Source organism: Dacryopinax primogenitus (genome assembly GCF_000292625.1).
Source record: "Dacryopinax primogenitus strain DJM-731 SS1 chromosome Unknown DACRYscaffold_3, whole genome shotgun sequence".
Taxonomy (NCBI): Eukaryota; Fungi; Basidiomycota; class Dacrymycetes; order Dacrymycetales; family Dacrymycetaceae; genus Dacryopinax; species Dacryopinax primogenitus.
Genome location: NW_024467200.1, coordinates 710,267 through 728,768, shown reverse-complemented (window position 1 = coordinate 728,768; position 18,502 = coordinate 710,267). Strand labels below are relative to the sequence as shown.

Here is an 18,502-nt window from a genome sequence, read left to right as displayed (position 1 = left end):
ATGCCAGTGTATACTTTGACAGTCCAGGGCTGAACATCTACAACGTCCGTCCCCTCCTTTTCCTTCACATCGTACACAAACATTAACGACATCCAGCAACTCCTAGGTGTAAGCGGAACGCTCATGCTCATCAAATCCGTCGAATACTCCTTCGTACCTATCAGCCGGCGTGTCCCCTCACCATCCCCCACCTGGCAGGAAGACGTCCAGCACACATTCTCCCTGCTTGCCGACCTGAGGGGGTTAGAGCACACCTACGGTCAGCGCTGTCCTCTTCCACCTTATCCCACTTCTCGCAGCGCATTCCTCTGGCATCGTACAAAGTGCCTCATATTCACCTTCCTCACATTCGACACCCTGCGCACCTTTGTCCGTCTCTTCGGTCCCCTAGGAACACCAGAAGGACGCAGCATCTTCTTCCCTTCTCTGCCCCTCATCCCCCGCTACATATTCAGCACCGCCCTAACAGGGGTAATAGGCACAGCGATCTACGCCTACGTATCCACTCTCCACACTCTTCTCTCCCTGCTGTTCGTCGGTCTACTACACGCACCCCCCTCGCTCTATCCGCCAGTGTTCGACCGCCCTTGGGAACTCACCTCTCTCACCCAGTTCTGGTCTCGCAGGTGGCACCAGCTCTTTCGCAGACCATTCGTCGTATGTTCCTGGCCCGGCCGGGCGTTGGCAGGGGATACGGGTGCGCTGGTCTGTGCCTTCCTGGCGAGCGGGGTGATGCACGAAGCGGGGATGAGGTGTATGGGCCGGGGCGGGAGTGGGTGGGCGACGATCGGGTTCTTCCTCTTGCAAGGAGTAGGTTGCTCGCTCGAGCAGTCCTTTGAGCAACTCACGGGGAAGCGGGTAGCAGGCACGGGTGGGGCGATATGGGCTTGGTGCTGGCTGCTTGTTACTGGCCAGGGGTTTGCGGACGCCTTCTGTACACGGGGGACGCCGGGGGGAACGTTATACCCCGAGTGGATGAGTGCTTGGGAAATTGGGTTGAACATGTTTGGTATTTATACTCGGTGAATACAGCTTGCTTGGACGACGGCAACGGCAACGGCAACGGCTACTCCCCTTCGGACTCGTCAATCGTCTGCAGTTCCTCCTTGAACACTGGCTCCCTCACCTCTTCGTCCTCGTCCTCGTCCCACACAGCCTGCATCTTCTCTCTCTCTCTCTCCATCTCCTCCTCTCTCCCCTTCTCCTCTTTCTCTCTCTCCAGTCTCCTCTCCTCTCCAAGAAGCATAACGTTCCACCTCCTCCATGCTTCCCACTCGCTCACCACGCTCACACCGCACCAGGCCTTGAACACTTGCACGAGGATGACACGCTCAGGGTGGGAGAGGGAGACGCTGTGCCCTTCCCCCGGGACGCACGCTGCGAGCGGGGGGATGAGCGTTTCGCGCGAGAGCTTCGTGTTGTTGATTATCGGGAGCTCGATCTTAAACTATCCAACATATAAGCTCACCCGTACTGCCAACCCACCCTTGTAGAGTAGGCCCACACACACCTTATACGCCCTCCCAGCATCAAACGTCCCTTTCATGACCCTCCTCGCTAGAGCTACGATCTCAGGAATATTGGCAGCGCACACACCTTCAGCGGGTATGAGGCGGTTGACGTAGCGCGTCCTCGGGGGTTGGGAGGAGAGGGATGAGAGGTAGGCATGGCATAGTTGAGTTGGGGAGATTGGGGGACGGCAGGCGATGAATAGGACTGTATAGAGGATGTGTAGGACGTGAGCAGGTGGTTGGGAGAGAGAAGAGGACGACGTACGGCAGGGAGTCTCTGTGTGAACGTTGGCTGTTCCCCGTCAGCTAGTGCATTGGTGACGGACAGATGCAATGGACGCACAGAACCGTTTCTCTTTCCTAGGCCGCTTAAGTGCTTGAAGTTCGCGTGCTATCTCTGCTTCTATGTTGAGCTCGACGTCGGCGTCGGTGTTGGCATTGACATTGGCGTCAGGTTCGTTCTCCCCCGAGTCTGACACTTCTGTTGTAGACTCTGTCGTCTCGGGCCATAAATCTGCTGCGATCTGCCCACCCGAGTCAGCCATTGCCTCGCACAAGGAAGATATGGGGCGCACTGCTTCGAAGACGTCGTATAGTTCGCTTACGGACTGTTTTTCTTTTCCTCGAACGCAGGTGACGAACACTCCTGGACTGGTAATGCCTGTCTGCTAGGAATGGTGAACGGTGTTCTAGTTGGGTGAGGATGGGTTGGACACACCTTTTCTCGCTTGAAATAGTTGATTCGACTCTGTTTAGTGCGGTTGCGGGACATTGGAGAGCAGGAGAGGGAGACGGGCAGGTTGGGAGAGAGTAGGGTAGAAATTGCAGTTCAGAATTACACGCCGTCCCTTTCCCTCCCACCACCACCAAGGATGGCCCAACGCACGCAATTCGAAACAGACGCTATCCGTCCCACAGGCCTGTCATCTACCATCGCCGCCCAGCACAGGGTAGACGACAAGCTCAACTCTGCAGAGTACCTCGATGCTGTGGAGGAGGAGTGGAACAAGCGGGTCGACGCAGAGGTGGAGACGCTCGTTGGGGGCATGCAGGATCTTGTCGAGTTGGCTGTTGTGCGTTCCTTCATACAAGAGTACGGCCGTGTTGAGAACTAAAGAGAATGCACAGGTCGGGGAGAAAGATAAACATCGGATGTACGAAGAAGCGTTCGAGACGGAGATGAGGGCGGAGAATATGGTCCGCGCTGCCAATTCTCTCCTGTCGATCGTCCATTCCCTCAAGCTGATGATATTGCTCTCTGACGAGGGCCAGGTGGTGGAAAGGCGCCAGAAGGAGCTGGCAGACATTGAGAGAGATATGGAACTGGCTAAGGAGAGGGCGGCGGTGGAATGGAAGAAACTTGTTGATGGGGAGGACGTTGGCGAGGTTGAGGATAATGAAGATCAGGATATGGACGAGTAACACAACGAAAAGCAAGAATAATTCACTGGATACTACTTGGAAAGGTAAGTTTATCTGTGCATTTTGAAGATTGCTATGAGTTCATATGACAGTACAGCACTGTCCTCTTCTCCATGGACCACTCAGCACGACCGAGGATTCGAATACGACGACCAGCCTTGCCACAACAGCACATTCATACCGCATTATTTGTACCTGTCGTCGTGGAATCTCTCTCTTCCTTTAAGGCAGCAGCTTGGTCTTTATATACCAGGAGGACTGAACAGGTGGACAATAGCCTTACTGCTCGCCAGTGGAGGACACTATAGTCTATTCTGGCAAGATTGTACGCTTTCTTTGCGCATCCATTGGATTCTCTGCACCTGGATCTGTTCTTTATACCAAAGTAAAGTGAAGAAACTGTATTTCTAATGTATGAATACATATAATTTTATTCTTTCACTATCGTCGGCCATAACCACACTCCCTAACTCCGACATACCCAAAGGATCCGCAATTGCCTCCATCCCTCTTGCTCTCCTCGATAACCCTCACACACCCGTTCCCAATTCGAGGATCTCCTCCCCCCACAGCAAGCCAACGAGATGGGCTTCTTCCTAAACAACATCATCGGGGGCGCCCTGTTTGGTTTGGCAGTGAGGATGTGGCAACTGGGGCTTGTGAATAGGCCGGTGTTGAAGCCGAATGGTGGGTGGTTTTGACCGCCGGGGCGCGTGGTCGGAGTGGAATGTGCTACGAGCGCAACATGATTTGGCAGTGGCTGCCAAATGCTGGCACGGGTGTAAGACATCCTGTTCCGTACCTGGACATTCCACCGCCCTTCTGTCGACTTCGGATAGACACTCCAATGCTGACCTCCTGCGCAGAACTATGGACACACGCATCCTACATGTTCGCCTTCGGCTGGGGCGGGTACGGCCTCGCCCACCTCGAGCTCAAAGTGAATTCCCGCCTTGCAGAACTGCGCGACATGCGGCTTCAAGCGAAGGAGATCGCCTGGGAACGAGCGGCAGAGAGGCGTAAGCAGATGGGCGTGCCCCCGGAGGAGGCGGAGCGACATGTCGAGATCGTGAGGAAGATTAGGGAGTTGCAGGATAAGCTTGATGGGACGGCACCGGGGTCGCACTGAGTGGGAAGAGAGGATGGGCTAGAGCGGTGGAGACTGCGAGATGTCCTCGAAAGCGCTAGAAGCGCAAATACACGCCGTGCAAGGCGTAACCAATATTTGCACGCTAATGTATAAGAGCCTTTCACCACCATGGACGACGATCTCGAGATGAAATGTCCTGTTTTCATTCGAGTTTGCGCTACTGGGTGGGTACATGGGCGGCCTCAGCCAGACGGTGAACATGATGGAAGTGTTGATAAAAAGGAGAGTACGGGGGTGGGTATGGAGAAGTGAAGGTGGTCAGACAGAAGTAACCAGGGGCGGTAACAAGAGCTTATCCGTGTATATGCTCGTGTGGTGCCGCAAAAGCATGGACAAGAAGTGAAGAGCGCGAAACAACAAAAGAACGTTCGAAGGCAAATACCCTGATGATACAAGTAATACGAGAGAACCAGTGAATGAAAAAGTGCAGCGAGGGTGACGAGACGCTCGGCGTCTGTGTGCACACACAGCGTCCTTCTGTCGTGGACAAGGACCAGAAAGGTGAAGGGATACAAGTTCGGAAGGTGACGCGAGGCCTACAGTTGCTGTACATCGCCCTTTAGCTTTTACGAATGCCGGCAGAGGCGGACCAGGAAAAGAATGGGTCGAAAATTGCCGAGGTATACCAGAAACCAAGCGCAAAACGTATTTGACATGAAGTGTGGTGTGCAATGAAGTCTGGATTAATGGTGCTTCAGCCGTGCTTGAATGATTGCAATTGTAACGATGGAACCCTTTGTATGTGGGAGAATGATTGCACGTGAGTTGGACGAGACTGAACAGAAGCTTGATTCGATTGATATCGGTTATCGGGGGAGGGGCCAGATTGATTGTGGTATACAGCGTGTACCTGCTAGCAGAGGGTGACTGGGTCTGTGGATTTGGAAGTCTTATCAACTCAAGCGACAACCCTCTTGATTTCTTCGAAAGGGCTGTCAAGAGGAAGATCTTTCTTCGCACGCACAGCCGTCCTGGAGCGGCGTGAATGGGACGGGGTGTTCTCTTTGTCATGTTCGGCTGATTTCTGCGACTCGCGCTCGAATGCTTCTTGTGCGGCGGTGGCGGCATGCGCATCGGCCTTGGTCTGGGAGCGTGTCCTGACACGCCCAGGAGTCGACTGAGGGGAGATGGTGGGGGGGCCCGCAGGTGTGGAACGCGTGCGTGTAGCGACAGTCCTGCGCACTGGAGTGTGGGGAGTGACGATCGTCTCTGGCGACATCAGGACGGCCGAAGAGGATTCTGGGGGAAACAATCCTGCGAGACCGGGCAAAGGACCACCAAGAAAACTGGGAGAACGAGTCTTCTTCGCAGCAGTCTTCCTCTTCTTCGTGGGGTTATTCGCGTCAGGACTGCCTTCCGGAACATCGGCACTGCTTCCATAAGATGGAGCTCGTTTCAGCGCCCGAAGTGTCGCAGGTTCGGAACCCGCTGGCTCAAAGACCGCCGTGGATGATGCCATACGCCGAAGTGCCGGAGTACTTGGGGGAGGGATATCGATAACCGAAGGAGTCACAGGTGCGAGGGGTGCGACGTTCGTCCTTGTCCTAATTAGTGGTCGAGGAAGGCTTTGATACGTGATCGTGATGGTCTGAGGAGGCTCCTCGTTCACTGCTGCGGCAGTTGTACGACGGCTAGAGCGTGAGCTGTTAGGAGGGCGAAGGGTGGGGTCCAAAATCTGATCTAAGCGCTGCATTCGACGAGAAGCACTGGACGCATACATTCAGCTTTTGCCTCCGATATAATGCGATAGGCCACTCACGCTGCGACACGGTCTTTCCCATTGATCGGCAGGAAGTCCATACTGTCAGATCTGTGTAGGGATCGCTTGTTGGCTCCATCTGCACGTTCAGGATCGCGTCCCAGCTCTCTCAGTTCGCGGGCTTTCACTTCGGCGATCTCGCGCAGCTTGGCCCTGGTCTGTGCCAGCGTGTACGGCCAGCCCGTCTTGTTCTCCTTCATATCCTTGAGGATGCCCTTGGCGAGGTTCTGCAGCAGGTTGGGAGGAGGGATATTCCCTACGTAGGGAGTAGTGAGATAGTCGGGGAGGGAGTCGAGAGCCTATGATAAAAGGTGAATTGACGCGCATATAGCCACAATCCAGGGCCACGTACCCTTCCCAGCACCTTCTCATGTTCCTCCTGCCATTCGGGGGGCTCGAGTACCAGGGAACTCATCCCACTGATGCCGCTGAGACCAGACTCTTCGCTGGCATAGCTGGTGAAGCTGTCCGTACTGCGACGCCGCCTCATGGATCTGAGGGAGTAGCGCACAGGAAGCATCGAGAATCCATACGGTTCGGAGGGGATAGGAGTGTGTGGGGAGAGCATAAGGTTAGGGGGTAACACGGAGGATGTTGAGGACACGTCGAGTTTGAGAGCGTGCGTCTGGGAACGCGTAGAGATAGGCATTGCTGGTTGGACGCGAAGCACGTGTGTTTGCTGGAGTCGTCCAAGGACAGCGCTGGTGTGGATTGTGGAAAGTAGTAGAAGTCAAGCTCGGTAAAGGCACAATTGATACAACGGGTTGAAAAGGAGGAGAGAAAAGTCGAAGCTGGGTAGAAGGAAGGCGGAGGTCGAGGAGGAGGAGGAGGGAGGGAGGCGGTGCTGACGGAGGGAGGGGGACAGGGGAAGGGAGAGGGAGAACAGACACGGTGAGGGACCCCTCTCTTTACATGAGACGCGCCCCGAATGAGTCGCGTGTGATCTGATTCCGGGGACTGTCCGATTTGCCTCCGTCTTTGCGAACGGTCACCGCGCGTCCCCGAACTTCGGCTTGCTTTTGCCTTGTGCTTCTTTCTTTTCTTTCGACGCGTTCCTGCCTTTTATGGAAATTGGACCGCATCTGTTTCGGGGTCTCGTGTCTCATCCCCATTCTCCTCCTCATCTTCCTGCGCTCGAAGCCCCCATCATTGATAGCGTATTTCTCGGCGGCGAATCTCCATCTTCTCTCGCATCATCACCTGCGCCTCCAACATTCTGCAGAAGGTGAGAATTTGCAGCTGGTAACCGCCCACAGAGACGGTGTGACGAGACGAAGATATTCGTATCTTTATCACCAAGGAGAAGAAGAGGAGAGGGAAAGGGTGTGCTTGTGTGACGAGGTCGAAGTGTTGTACGACGTTCTCAACGTGATTACAGCCTTGGAACCGTCATTCTGCGCTGTATCGTCCTTACGGCACCACGCCCCACAACCGTTCATTTCAGTCGCGACTGACATATTTAATGTAAGTCGCGCTCTGGTGTATCTCTGCCACAGCAACACGGTAACCGGTCTCAAGCCCACATCGCAGGGGCCTCTTGCAGCCACGAATGATTGATTCTCACATGGAAACGTTGCCCTTGATGCCCTGGAATGTGTGGTGATGCTGTCGTGGCGCCGTCGGGAGCCGAAAGGGCAACCGTGAATCAACAGCGGAGACAACCACAGAACAATTGATACGTAACATCGCCGGGCCGTCACTCTCTTGCTTGTCTACCCTGACTCGAAGTGTGATTGTCAGCCCTTTTCATCATCAAATTCTGAAAATTACCATTGTCTGCAACATATCACAATCGAAAAGTGCGCTATTCCTTTCTTACATCTCAGTTTTCTATTTATGTATTTCGTGTTTTATTTTTTTAAATGCTAGGTGGCTTGCCAAGACATTCATCGAACATCACGCGTTTCACTCCAGTCGCCACGAAATTCCTGGAAGCAGTCGTCTTAGCAATATAAGCTCGTTCTTCCGATATAAACTCGTCTTCTCCATCTTTGTCACCCGCTTTATCTTTAAAGTCCATCTCACTGCCTTTTGCATGCGGTGAAAAAGCACCATTATTGTGCCAGCAAAAGCGCTTTTCCTCCCATGCCCTCCCCCTTCTGCACGCTTCCGATCCATAGAACACTACACGCTAGCCCTGTTCAGCGGACGCGAACTAGCCTAGTCGGTTAATGTTATTCACTAGGCGGCACGCAAATTTATGGTCGTGCGGACGAAGATTTATTATCACGAGGCTGCGTTTCAAGAAAGAAAGAAAGAAAATTGGTCGCCACAGAACACGTCTGGTGATTTGATGTCGGGCTCATACACCGCGTCTGATATGGCGACAGAGATTCTGGGGGGATCTGGGATATACGTCTGTCCTCGCCGGTCATTCGCTGATTATTTCGTGCACCTGTACGACGTTGACGCTGTTCAATTGATATACGGGTGAAACGTCTTGCTTGTGTACGATGAAGCAGCATGTAAGCGAAGAGTGAACGGAAGCAATTCGAGAGCTTCGCATCGTGGCGGCGCAAGAGTGAGCGCGTCGTCACCGTCGAGGACGTCGTCCAGAGTGCATACATCCAGCTCACCGCTTCTTCCAACATCCTAGTCTACCCAGATGGCAGCGCCCAACTCAGCCACACTAGAAAGCAACCAGTTTATCGTCGCTGACGAGGAATATGACGAGGACTCCATACCTGGGTACACGCTTCCCCAGCCTTCACCCAACGGCGCAGGACCAACGACGCCCGGCACCGCAGGAGCAGGGAAGGGCAAGGGCCGTGCACCGGAGCAGCTGGCACCGCCAAGTAACGTTAATGAACTGTCGGGGAGGATTGGAACGCCTTCGGGGAGCGGGTCGAGGAGTCCCAACACCAATAAGTCACAGACGATTGCGGGCGTGAGGCTGGAGACGAGGTACACGGGTGTGGACTCCCTAGACGAGCCGGTGACGACGACGCTGGTACGCTCTCTTTGGTGTGCGGCTTGCGTGGTACTTATTCGCCATAGGCACGCGACTTGCTCTCCATCTACTCAAAAGTGGTCCAAGTGTTGTGGCCTCGGCGAAAGGGCCAAGCACGCGAAGTGTTGAGGTGCGCTCACTCTCCTCCTTATCCACAGTTCGCTGATCAGCATGCATGAACGCAGGGACTGGGACCTCTGGGGCCCCTTCATCTTCTGCCTGAGCCTAGCGATCATGCTCAGCATCAACGTACGTCTCCCTCCCCCATCGTGCACCCCCAACTCCAGTGCTCATCCCCTCCCAGGCCCCACCCACCCAATCCCTAGGTGTCTTCACAGGCGTAGTCGTCATCGTCTCCGTAGGCTCCGTGATCATCACCTTCAACGCGAAGCTCCTCGGCGGGCGAGTCTCCTTCTTCCAGAGCCTGTGTGCATTGGGCTACTGTATTTTCCCACTCGTGGTCGCCGCGCTCGTGGGCACGTTTGTGCATATCCTGTTGGTCAGGCTGCCTGTTACGCTTGTTGCGCTTGCTTGGTCCGTATGGGGTAAGCACCATTGAGGTTGCGTAGGAAGAGGAAGCTGATACCTGCTCAGCGTCTGTAAACTTCCTCGATGGGACGCATATCGAAACCCAGCGGATCCTCCTAGCTGTGTATCCACAATGGTACATCTCCTTTCCCTCGACGCTTCAAACTCTGCTCACGCCTTCCCCCGCAGTCTGTTCTACTTCGTACTCGCATGGATGATCCTCATCCAGTAGCTTACTTTGCGAATGGATAATTGCATGCTAATTGGGGATGAACCTGCCCTACTACCTGCACGGGGCAAAGGGAAAGATTGGGCATAAATATCCTACCTTGCTCTCACGTCTGAGTAGTGACATACATACTACTCTGCATATTCCTATGCGCAATGCTTCACTCTCCTCCACTCCAAGCAATCGGACTCGAGTCGTTCTACAGCTCCTCCCTAACCCTCTCCGTCGCCTCCGCACCCTTCTCGCTGCCAGCGTTGAACACGTGCTGCGCCTCGTCCGCCGCTTCCTTAAGCTTTTCCTCCACGAACGAAGCAAGGATGTTAGCTTTGCGCTGAATCTCGTCCAGTTTCGCCGGGGCGAGCGTCTTCTTCTGGAGGATAGATGCGAGCCTGCACAGCGCATGAGTAAGAACGGCACAAGCGGTAGCGAGATAGCATGTAGACGTACCGCGCGCTCTCCTTGTGCAGCCATTCGCCAGACTCGGATACCTTGTTCATCACACGGAGGTAGTAGTCACCGCTTGTCTTCTGCGCTAGCTCGAGCGCGGCTGCTGCGGAGGAAGCTTCTTTCAGGAGGGTGTCGCGATCGGGGATGGAGGAGTAGAATTTGGAGGCGAGGGAGTCGAGCGAGGGGATACGGCCGGCCTGTGAGATGCAATTAGAATGGATGAATAAGGGTTAGGAATGCACGTACAAGGCTGTTAAGCACACCACCAGACGAGCGGAAAGTCCCGCAGCGCTCGTTCAAGAATTCCACAAATTGCTCCTCGCTCCTCCCCTGCATGTAGTCCTCAGCAACCTTGTCATTCCCACGGGGGAAGAACTTGATCGTAGGATAGGAATTGACGTTGTACCGTCCTGCGATGGGCTTGTTCGTCGCGGCGTCGGCGTCGAACTCTGCGATGACGCAGGCGGGTTCGGACTGGAAGTCTTGTGCGACTTTCTCCAGCGTGGGCTTGAGGTTCTTGCAGTGGCCGCTGTGGGATGTGAGAGGGCTGCCAGTTTGCGAAGAGGGGGACGTACCACCAGGGAGCGGTGAAGGCAACGAGCACGTCTTTGGACGGGTCCATCACTACTTCGTCAAAGTCGTGCGACTGGAGGATCTGGCGAGTAGGGGGAGGGGGGCCCTTAGCCTTGACGCCGGACTTGGACTCGACGCTTTTTGCATGTTAGCTGTGGTGTTCATCAGACGACATAAAGGCGTACAAAGAGATCAAGGCGTCGAGATCCCTCTGTCCCTCATACGGCTCTGGCTCGAGTGAGCCCGCCGGGAACCACTTCAGTGCTAAGCGCTTAGTCAGCCTTCCATTTCCACACACTGTAGAAGAGACGTACTAGGGAATCCAGTGACACCAAACCGCGCACCAGCCTCCTTGCCCGCACCGTCAGCATCGACCTTGGCGATGATGACCTTTTGCGTGTGGGAGTAGGCGTCAGCGAGCTGCTCGTACACAGGTGCAAGGTTCTTGCAGTGTCCGCTATTAGAACTGCTCAGCGTAAACTCCGTATATCAGTAGATAACGCGTACCACCAAGGGGCAAAACTAGGACGCGTCAGCTCAGAACGCGAAATAGGCAAAAAGAGAGCTCACAATTCTACCAGAGCGGGAGCGTCCCCACCGATATGCTGGTCAAATGTTGTCGATTCGAGTTCGAGGACGTTGCTAGCGAGCACTGTCGCTGCAAATGCTGCAAATAGAGATATGTAAGTGAATTTCATCCTTATTTTGAAGGTGGTTGCTGTGGTCGAAGGAGTGAAGAGTGAAGGAAAAGCACAAATGGTCGATGGGATGGGATTTCGAAGCGTAACAAAGCGACAGGGCAACACAGGAGGACCCTTACTCACGAGAACACACGACGTGTCCATCGGAGTTATTCCATCGGAGTTAATGAGATTATGTAATCGGTGATTGCGTTTTTCGCTTCCATTAACGATGACTCTGACTGAGCAATGAACAACATCGGTCAGCAGGGGTCCACAACAGTTTAAAATCAACTTTTTCTGCTTAGAACAATATCTTTTGTACTTGTATACCCACCAAAGCTGCACTCTAGGAATGGCTACCAACCAGGAGCACGAGCACGAACAGGAGGAACACGAGATCGTACCCGATGTCGATGATGGGGAGGAAGACGTCGAGGAGTATATCAACCAAGAGGATATCGAGATCATATACGACGACGATGCTGACGTCCCCATGGACGAAGATGCGGAAAGGGAAGGGGAAGAAGAAGAGCCTGAGCCTACGGAGAACACCTCTGTTGTCTCCTTTGCCCAGCATGGCAAGTCCGTCTTCTGTGTCAGCATCCACCCTACCCAACCGCTCGCTGTCTCTGGGGGTGAAGACGACCTCGGGTATATCTGGTCACTCCTTACTGGGGAGGTGGTCACCAAGCTCTCGGGACACGAGGATTCCGTCGTAGCTGCGGAATGGAGCGCGGATGGGGAGATGGTCGCTACAGGGGGCATGGATGGGCGTGTGAGGATCTGGCGCAGGGTGGGGAAGGACGGGTGGGGCATGTGGGAGTTCTTGACTGAACTCCAGGGGCCGGATGAGGTCATGTGGTTGAAGTGGCATCCCAGAGGACCGGTGTTGCTGGCGGGGAGTAATGATAGCACCGTATGGTTGTGGCAACGTGAGTCTTTCCATGTCTAATTGGAGGAGTGCTAATGCGTTACAGTCCCGTCGGGAAACACGATGCAAGTGTTTGCGGGACATGAAGGCCCGGTACATACAGGTGCATTCACTCCCGACGGAAAGCGGATCGTTACTGCCGACTCGGCGGGTACGCTCATCGTCTGGGATCCGCGTTCCCCAACACCGCAGTTCAAGCTCTCCCCTTCCTCTCACTTCCCATTCGAGAGCGGCATCACCTCCCTCGCCGTGAACCCCGCGTGCACCCTCGCGGTCGTGGGCGGTGCGGAGGGGGCAGTGCGTATCGTCAACCTGGGGAAGGGTGAGGTGCTGGGCGGCGTGGAGGGGCATAGGGAGGGAGAGAGCGTAGAGGCAGTCGAGTTTGTCGAATTGGTGGGTGCCGGTGTCAGCGCTGGCGGGGTAGTCGTCACCGGTGCTACGGATGGCAAGGCATGCGTGTGGGATGTGGGTACGATGCGGTTGAGGGTCACTCTGGAGCATGACGTGAGTTTCTACGTCTTGCCCTCGTAGCTTGCATTAACCGTCGCCAAATTCCAGGATGCGGTCACATCCCTCCATTCTCACCCTTCCGCTCCCCATCTGCTCACTTCCGCCTCGGCCGACCGCACACTCAAAACCTGGGACACGCGCACAGGCCAGCTGGTGAAAGAGCACAGAGGCCACCGAGGGCCTATCAACGCGGCCAGCGTGAGCGCGGACGGGAAGTGGGCTGCGAGTGCTGGTGATGAGGGCGTGTGCCTCGTTTGGAATCTGACGCCTTAGATTGTTCTGTCCTTGTCGCTTATATGGAGATTGGCCCGTGGGGATTGAATAATGATGAGAAATTGTTCTGTAAATTTCTGAGGGATATCCGCTCGTCTAAGTATTATTATGATATGATTGGACCAGCACAGCGTTATTGTCATTGTCATTGATAGGACAATACTCCGTAATTATTCCAAGAGAAAAAAGAGGCATGTGATGCATAGAATTGTTGACACGGAGCGTAGTACTGCCACACAGAGCGCATCACCGCAACACCAACGCCGCCGTCCTTTCTCCACAACGACGACCATCATCCACCAACAGCCAACCATCGACATCCACGCCAACAACGGCGACGAGCAGGATGCCTGGTATTCTTTCACCTGTAGACATCGGCCTGGAGATAGAAGTACGCATGCCTCGGCCTATGCGCAAGAAACGCCGGCCACACAAACGGGCTCCACCTATTTGGTCTTTCCCGCCTTCTATCCCCCGCTCACCAACGACCAGCACTCCCGAACTGGAGGCACTCATCGCCCACATGCTCCTTCTCCGGTATGAGCAGGACATCGCTAGGCTCTTTTCGGTGCATGTGGATGCTATTGCGCGCAGGCTCCTGCCGAAGATCCTCGAGAGGCTGACACTGACCGCTGCTGGGCCGGGGTGGTGTGCCGTGCATGCGAGGGATGAGGGAGTGAGGGACTTCTTTAGGGGAGTACTGGCGATGGATCTCAGGCAGGCGGGGGAGAGAGTTGCGCCCCGGAGCTTGGAGTGGAGTTATACCAGTTTAAGGCATTTCGTGAGTGTCGACCCGGACGCGACTACTTCGTTCTGGAGACGAACTGACGCGAATCCAGGCGCTCAGCAACGATATCCATATCTGTGAAAGTGGAGAGCACGGACTGCAGTCCTACCGTCTCCTCCCGCATCTTTCAGCTCTTCAGGCATATGTCAAGTCCCTGCACTACCAACCCGCGCCTGCGTTCACCCCCCCAGCATTCAAGGGCGACTACTCTGCCATGCCGTTCATCGAGCGCCTTAGGAAGATACTGGAGCCTCTCGGGGAGCTCGCTGGTGAGAAGGGTTTAGGAGCGGGGAGCGATACCGAAGGCAGGAGCATTTGGGAACCTTTCCCTCCCTGGATCGGATGGGAGAGCAAGGCCGAGCTGGGCTATGCACGTATGGTCGACACCCTCTGGAGTGTGGCGCGCGAATTCGATCCTCGTGGATATGGCGTGGTGCTCAAGCAGAAACTGAGCAATTGGTGCGATTGTGGTTGTAGCACGGAACATCTTGGAGAGGTGTGCGAGAGGACTGTGAGGGAGGATCTGGCGCAGAGGCTCAAGGCGGAAGGAAAAGAGGGGTTGGATACACGGCATGTGCACACCCATGAGCACGCGCATGTGCATAAAGACGACGGGGAGTGCGGCGGAACATGGATGCCAAGGAGGGAGAAAGGGAAGGGCAAGGAATGGGATGGGCGGGGCGGGGGAATACTTGGCTGGGGGACGACGGATGAGGAGGATACGTGGGACAAGACTCTGGATCTGGGTGGGATCGAAGACAGTGACGACTGGGAGGACCAGATGACGATGGGCGAGCAGATGGAGTGGAGGTATCTCAAAGCTGAACGAGAGAAAGAGCTGGTCAGTTGTTACCTTTCTGCCCTACCGATACCTGTGCTAATGTATTTGGTGGTGTTTGCAGGGAAACGCTGCATACAAGCTGGGCAAGTACGCGACAGCGATCAACTACTACCTCTCGGCGGACACTATCGAGCCCGAACTTCCGCACTACAAGCTCAACGCCGCACAGGCCTATCTCCAACTTGCGGACTGGCTGTCTGCCGAACGCCTGTGCACCAGTTGCCTCAAGCAGCACCCCTGTAGCGTCAAGGCTCTCTGGAGGCGGGCAAAGGCGCGCAGGATGCAGGGGAAGCATCAGGGTTCAGCGAGGGATTTGCGGACGTTGTTGACTGTGCAGCCTGGGAATAGGGAGGCGATGGAGGCGCTGGAAGCGCTTCGTCCTGCGTTGGAGAAGAAGGATCCCCATGGCGCGCTCTGCCCTGGATGTCTAGGCTCTTGCACGCACGCGTCCACCTCTGCCGCTGCGTCCTCTCTCACCCTCGCCAGTGACCAGACTGCCGGAAAGCGGGAACAGGACGATGTTCCTTTCGAGATGGACGAGTTCGACCGCACGCGATTGACCCTCGTTACGGTACCTGTGAGCTTGGTCATGCCCGACACTGGGATGGAGGAGTCGTTTGCCTATCCAAGCTGGGAGCGGTACCGAGTCGAGCGGTTGGATTGAGGGAACGCGTTGCTGTCTGAAGTATAACAACGTTCTGTGACGTTCTTATGCTCTGTTCTCCCTTCTCTATTTATTCCCTTCCCTTCTGTTCTCATTTCCCCTGACTATGGTTCTTCTGCCGGTACATGATGCTGTTCTCGCTGTGTTCTGTTTTGTTCCTTTTGGGCGAAGAACATGTTGTACGACTAGGTATGTCGATATCGAACTGTATCTCGTATGCTCCTTTCCACTTATCGACTTCTTCATATACTCAGTCGGGGTGATTGACTCACAACTGGCCAACATCCGCGTCTGGTGTAGCCTCCGTTACCTTGCCAACACGAGTCACATTCCGGTGGCAGTGGTGTACATTACATTACCCTTGTGTGTGAATGAACCCTACCATCATTGATCATCTCATGTCACTCCTTTCTGGTGCGGACGTCTAACGTATTATGATTGTGGAACGGCGTCGCGAAGGGACTCAGCGCTTGCGACAGACATACGACAATATATCCTCACCAGAGATGTGGACCAAATCGGTGGACCAAACACGACAGGGACGGGTCGCGCACTGGCCTGGCCCTTTTATCTGCCGCTCCTGGGACGAGGATTGTTCTCCATTCCCCTTCACCCCTCTTTACCTTCTGGCCTGACTTGCTCACCTTCAAGAGCTTTCTTTCCTTCACTATATTGTCCGACTGGCTTGGCTGGACTGCACATTCTTTCATTCTACGCGCCAATCCGGCACCTCCTCTCCCTCAGAACACACTCCCTTCTGCTTTCATCTTCCTCGGCCGGCTGATTTGCGAAACACTTTAGAAGCAGGAAGAAACGAGGATGATTCTCTCCTTGATCATAGCTGCTTCTCTTTCGGTGCTGCCTGCGGCAGCTCACCTCGGTATGTTATGCCAAATATATTGTCAAGCCATATGATAACCCGTCTGCAGCACCATTCCATCCTTCGATGTGTACGCGTCTTACCTTACCACATCCAACTTATCACTAATGATCCTACAGATGGCTTTAACTGGACGACTTTACACATCTCCACATCGTATGACAACCGTCCCGTCGCACCCCTTATGGGTCTCACCTTCTCTGAATGGTGGATGCACGGACACATGGACCTCCCTCCGAACCCGGGCGACTTCCTCGAGCTCCCAGCGGGTGGCAATTTCCAGGTGCAGATGGCGTGCGATAAGAGCGCTACAGATTATTGGAACACCAGCGGGCAGGCAGATTTCAGAGATGGGGAATGGCCATGTCCTGGAGCGAGTTCCGTCGGTGCGTCTGTTATGTGTGTCATACTTATACTTAGCTGATCCTCTGTCTGGATACGACTAGAATTCCACACGAAGGACATCACCGACACCAAAGGCTGCGCGTTTGGCATCGCCTACAAATCCGACATCTATTCTGTGACGCCAAACGACATCACTATCTTCACTGTGAACTATACGTGCCCCTGGTACCGGACGCAGTGGTTCGAAGTACCCGCCGACCTGCCCCCGTGCGACGACTGTATCTGCACGTTCAACTGGATCCATTCTCCTGATAGTGGATCACAGCAGATCTACCAGAATGGGTACAAGTGCAAGGTGCTGAATGATGGGCCGGGAAAACAGCTCCAGACCCCGCAGTTGGCAAGGAGGTGCGGGCCGGACCCGTATCTCAACAGACCGGCAAATGCGAGCAACTGCACGGGAGGAGTGGAAGGAGGCGCAAAGCTGGGCATGTACTGGCTCCAGGCGGATGGGAATAACGTGAGTTTTAGAGTGGTCTTGCTGTCCTTCGAGTCTAATGACTGGTAGATGTTCGAAGATTATTACCACCCGCCGCTGTATGACGACCTGTACGGGTTCATGGACGGCGCACAGACGGATATCTTCGTACGCGACGGCGCAGCCCCCACAACCACCACTGCCTCCAGCTCAACTATGGGCGTCGGTTCCGCAACGACGAGTACGGCAACCACCTCGGGTTCGTTTAGCAGCTCCAGCTCCAGCTCGTCCGTGGCGACGTCTTCGGTGTCCGGAACTAGTGGATCGAGTACCAGCACCGTCTCGTCCACTACCACCTCTTCCACCCCCACGTCCTCCGTCGCTGCTCCGGCGGGCGCGGGTGTGTCAGCGCCCACGCCCCACACCCAGCCATCCAGTAACACATGTGGGACGATGCGCAAGCGCACCCTTTCTTCAAGAAATAACACCAAGCCCTCCAAAAGGGACGGCAAGAAAAAACTGTCTTCGAAACGGTCTAAACGTGCAGCCGGCGAGAGAGCAAAACGTCATAGCCGCAGAGAGGGAAAGAAGCGGCATGCGAAGATTCATTAAGCACACCTTCGGGAACGTGGGCCACTCGGGTGGAGTGGCACAAAGGTCGACGTTCCTTGATGGGACATCAACTGTTCTTGGGATATCCAGCTGGCGCGAGTCGCCAGCCTTCACTCTGATCAACATCCACTTGGGGGATTAGGTAGGCTCTCTGAACGGAATTTGTTCGCCAGGCGCGAGTCGCCAGCCGTCGAGCAACGCATCTTTCTGGGCTGTCTGATGTTTGTTGTACAACCGTCATTTTGTTGATTGATGTATCCCGTACACGCGAAAATGTACCTCACGTTCTCTCAGCCCAAAGTTCTTAGGCATCTCCTGCCGAGTCACATTACAACACAGCCACCCACTCATGAATTTCGCGCGGCTTCTCACGATCGCGATGCCGACCAGACAAGGAGGTGTCCCATGAGTCAATAATTCGGGCTTCCTGCGTAATGAGGTTCTGGTTGTTTGGAAAATAAAATAGAAGGGTAAGAGGCGGTGGGAGTCTATCTTGTGAACGTTTGTCTTCTTTTCAATGGATGGGCATTCTTCGGCACCAAATGAGGTAAGTGTCGATCAGTGGTAACAAAAGGCTTGGCATCTTGGTGTTATTTTTATATGGTTCGTGCAATTTGGCTGTAATTCGGTGAATAGAAGGACGACCGGGGTAACTGCCCTAGTAACGCGCACGCGCGACAGAATAAAAGGACGGAAGCAAGTTTTATGATTGGAATGTAAGAAGTAGCGGAAGCAGATCCCGGCCGGAAGCAGAGTAAAACGCGGTTGCGAAGAAGGGCGCACTGGGCGGGTGGCAACGAGGACCAGAAGGCCGATTCTACGACGACCACCATCATGATGAACACAAAGCACATGTTCAACGGCTGCGGCTTTTTGGCTTGGAGAGAAATGATTACGAACACCTAGCACAGCAAACTACTAACTTCCTT

General features: G+C 54.6%; 11 protein-coding genes across 11 annotated transcripts; 7 read left to right on the top strand and 4 right to left on the bottom strand.

The window, feature by feature from the left end:
* Window positions 1–222: 222 nt before the first annotated feature.
* On the top strand, window positions 223–972 carry DACRYDRAFT_27555 (uncharacterized protein; the record flags this gene model as incomplete). Its single annotated transcript, XM_040774295.1, has 1 exon — window positions 223–972. A coding segment is annotated over one exon (750 nt), but the record flags the coding sequence as incomplete, so codon positions are not given.
* A 94-nt stretch (window positions 973–1,066) lies between these two features.
* Window positions 1,067–2,170, bottom strand: DACRYDRAFT_47029 (uncharacterized protein; the record flags this gene model as incomplete). Its single annotated transcript, XM_040774736.1, has 5 exons — window positions 1,067–1,447; window positions 1,505–1,716; window positions 1,777–1,803; window positions 1,855–2,035; window positions 2,087–2,170. Coding segments are annotated over 5 exons (885 nt in total), but the record flags the coding sequence as incomplete, so codon positions are not given.
* Window positions 2,171–2,380: 210 nt separating this feature from the next.
* Window positions 2,381–2,933, top strand: DACRYDRAFT_47326 (uncharacterized protein; the record flags this gene model as incomplete). The annotated part of the gene is made up of 2 exons (XM_040774751.1): window positions 2,381–2,584; window positions 2,640–2,933. Coding segments are annotated over 2 exons (498 nt in total), but the record flags the coding sequence as incomplete, so codon positions are not given.
* Window positions 2,934–3,470: 537 nt separating this feature from the next.
* Window positions 3,471–4,193, top strand: DACRYDRAFT_20419 (uncharacterized protein). The gene is made up of 2 exons (XM_040771927.1): window positions 3,471–3,620; window positions 3,800–4,193. The coding sequence occupies exons 1-2, from the start codon at window positions 3,518–3,520 to the stop codon at window positions 4,060–4,062; spliced, it is 366 nt and encodes a 121-aa protein (XP_040631698.1). The 5' UTR covers window positions 3,471–3,517; the 3' UTR covers window positions 4,063–4,193.
* A 53-nt stretch (window positions 4,194–4,246) lies between these two features.
* Window positions 4,247–6,425, bottom strand: DACRYDRAFT_20418 (uncharacterized protein). The gene is made up of 3 exons (XM_040771926.1): window positions 6,195–6,425; window positions 5,843–6,141; window positions 4,247–5,789 (listed from the first exon to the last, which is right to left on the bottom strand). Exons 1-3 carry the CDS (start codon window positions 6,408–6,410, stop codon window positions 4,982–4,984), a joined length of 1,323 nt encoding a protein of 440 aa, XP_040631697.1. The 5' UTR covers window positions 6,411–6,425; the 3' UTR covers window positions 4,247–4,981.
* A 586-nt stretch (window positions 6,426–7,011) lies between these two features.
* On the bottom strand, window positions 7,012–7,449 carry DACRYDRAFT_20417 (uncharacterized protein). The gene has a single exon (XM_040771925.1). The coding sequence runs from the start codon at window positions 7,297–7,299 to the stop codon at window positions 7,135–7,137; it is 165 nt and encodes a 54-aa protein (XP_040631696.1). The 5' UTR covers window positions 7,300–7,449; the 3' UTR covers window positions 7,012–7,134.
* A 998-nt stretch (window positions 7,450–8,447) lies between these two features.
* Window positions 8,448–9,595, top strand: DACRYDRAFT_75721 (Yip1-domain-containing protein; the record flags this gene model as incomplete). Its single annotated transcript, XM_040776154.1, has 6 exons — window positions 8,448–8,792; window positions 8,840–8,922; window positions 8,978–9,041; window positions 9,097–9,337; window positions 9,387–9,456; window positions 9,510–9,595. The coding sequence occupies 6 exons, from the start codon at window positions 8,448–8,450 to the stop codon at window positions 9,550–9,552; spliced, it is 846 nt and encodes a 281-aa protein (XP_040631695.1). The 3' UTR covers window positions 9,553–9,595.
* Window positions 9,586–11,348, bottom strand: DACRYDRAFT_114122 (disulfide-isomerase precursor). The gene is made up of 8 exons (XM_040769766.1): window positions 11,140–11,348; window positions 11,077–11,091; window positions 10,884–11,026; window positions 10,755–10,833; window positions 10,572–10,706; window positions 10,243–10,525; window positions 9,997–10,193; window positions 9,586–9,938 (listed from the first exon to the last, which is right to left on the bottom strand). Exons 1-8 carry the CDS (start codon window positions 11,265–11,267, stop codon window positions 9,749–9,751), a joined length of 1,170 nt encoding a protein of 389 aa, XP_040631694.1. The 5' UTR covers window positions 11,268–11,348; the 3' UTR covers window positions 9,586–9,748.
* Window positions 11,349–11,664: 316 nt separating this feature from the next.
* On the top strand, window positions 11,665–13,025 carry DACRYDRAFT_63005 (WD40 repeat-like protein). The gene is made up of 3 exons (XM_040775723.1): window positions 11,665–12,184; window positions 12,230–12,687; window positions 12,742–13,025. The coding sequence occupies exons 1-3, from the start codon at window positions 11,746–11,748 to the stop codon at window positions 12,964–12,966; spliced, it is 1,122 nt and encodes a 373-aa protein (XP_040631693.1). The 5' UTR covers window positions 11,665–11,745; the 3' UTR covers window positions 12,967–13,025.
* A 287-nt stretch (window positions 13,026–13,312) lies between these two features.
* On the top strand, window positions 13,313–15,258 carry DACRYDRAFT_104671 (uncharacterized protein; the record flags this gene model as incomplete). Its single annotated transcript, XM_040767966.1, has 3 exons — window positions 13,313–13,747; window positions 13,806–14,594; window positions 14,656–15,258. The coding sequence occupies 3 exons, from the start codon at window positions 13,313–13,315 to the stop codon at window positions 15,256–15,258; spliced, it is 1,827 nt and encodes a 608-aa protein (XP_040631692.1).
* A 456-nt stretch (window positions 15,259–15,714) lies between these two features.
* On the top strand, window positions 15,715–17,818 carry DACRYDRAFT_63002 (uncharacterized protein). Its single transcript, XM_040775722.1, has 5 exons — window positions 15,715–16,138; window positions 16,188–16,208; window positions 16,258–16,524; window positions 16,585–17,003; window positions 17,052–17,818. The coding sequence occupies exons 1-5, from the start codon at window positions 16,078–16,080 to the stop codon at window positions 17,571–17,573; spliced, it is 1,290 nt and encodes a 429-aa protein (XP_040631691.1). The 5' UTR covers window positions 15,715–16,077; the 3' UTR covers window positions 17,574–17,818.
* Window positions 17,819–18,502: the final 684 nt, after the last annotated feature.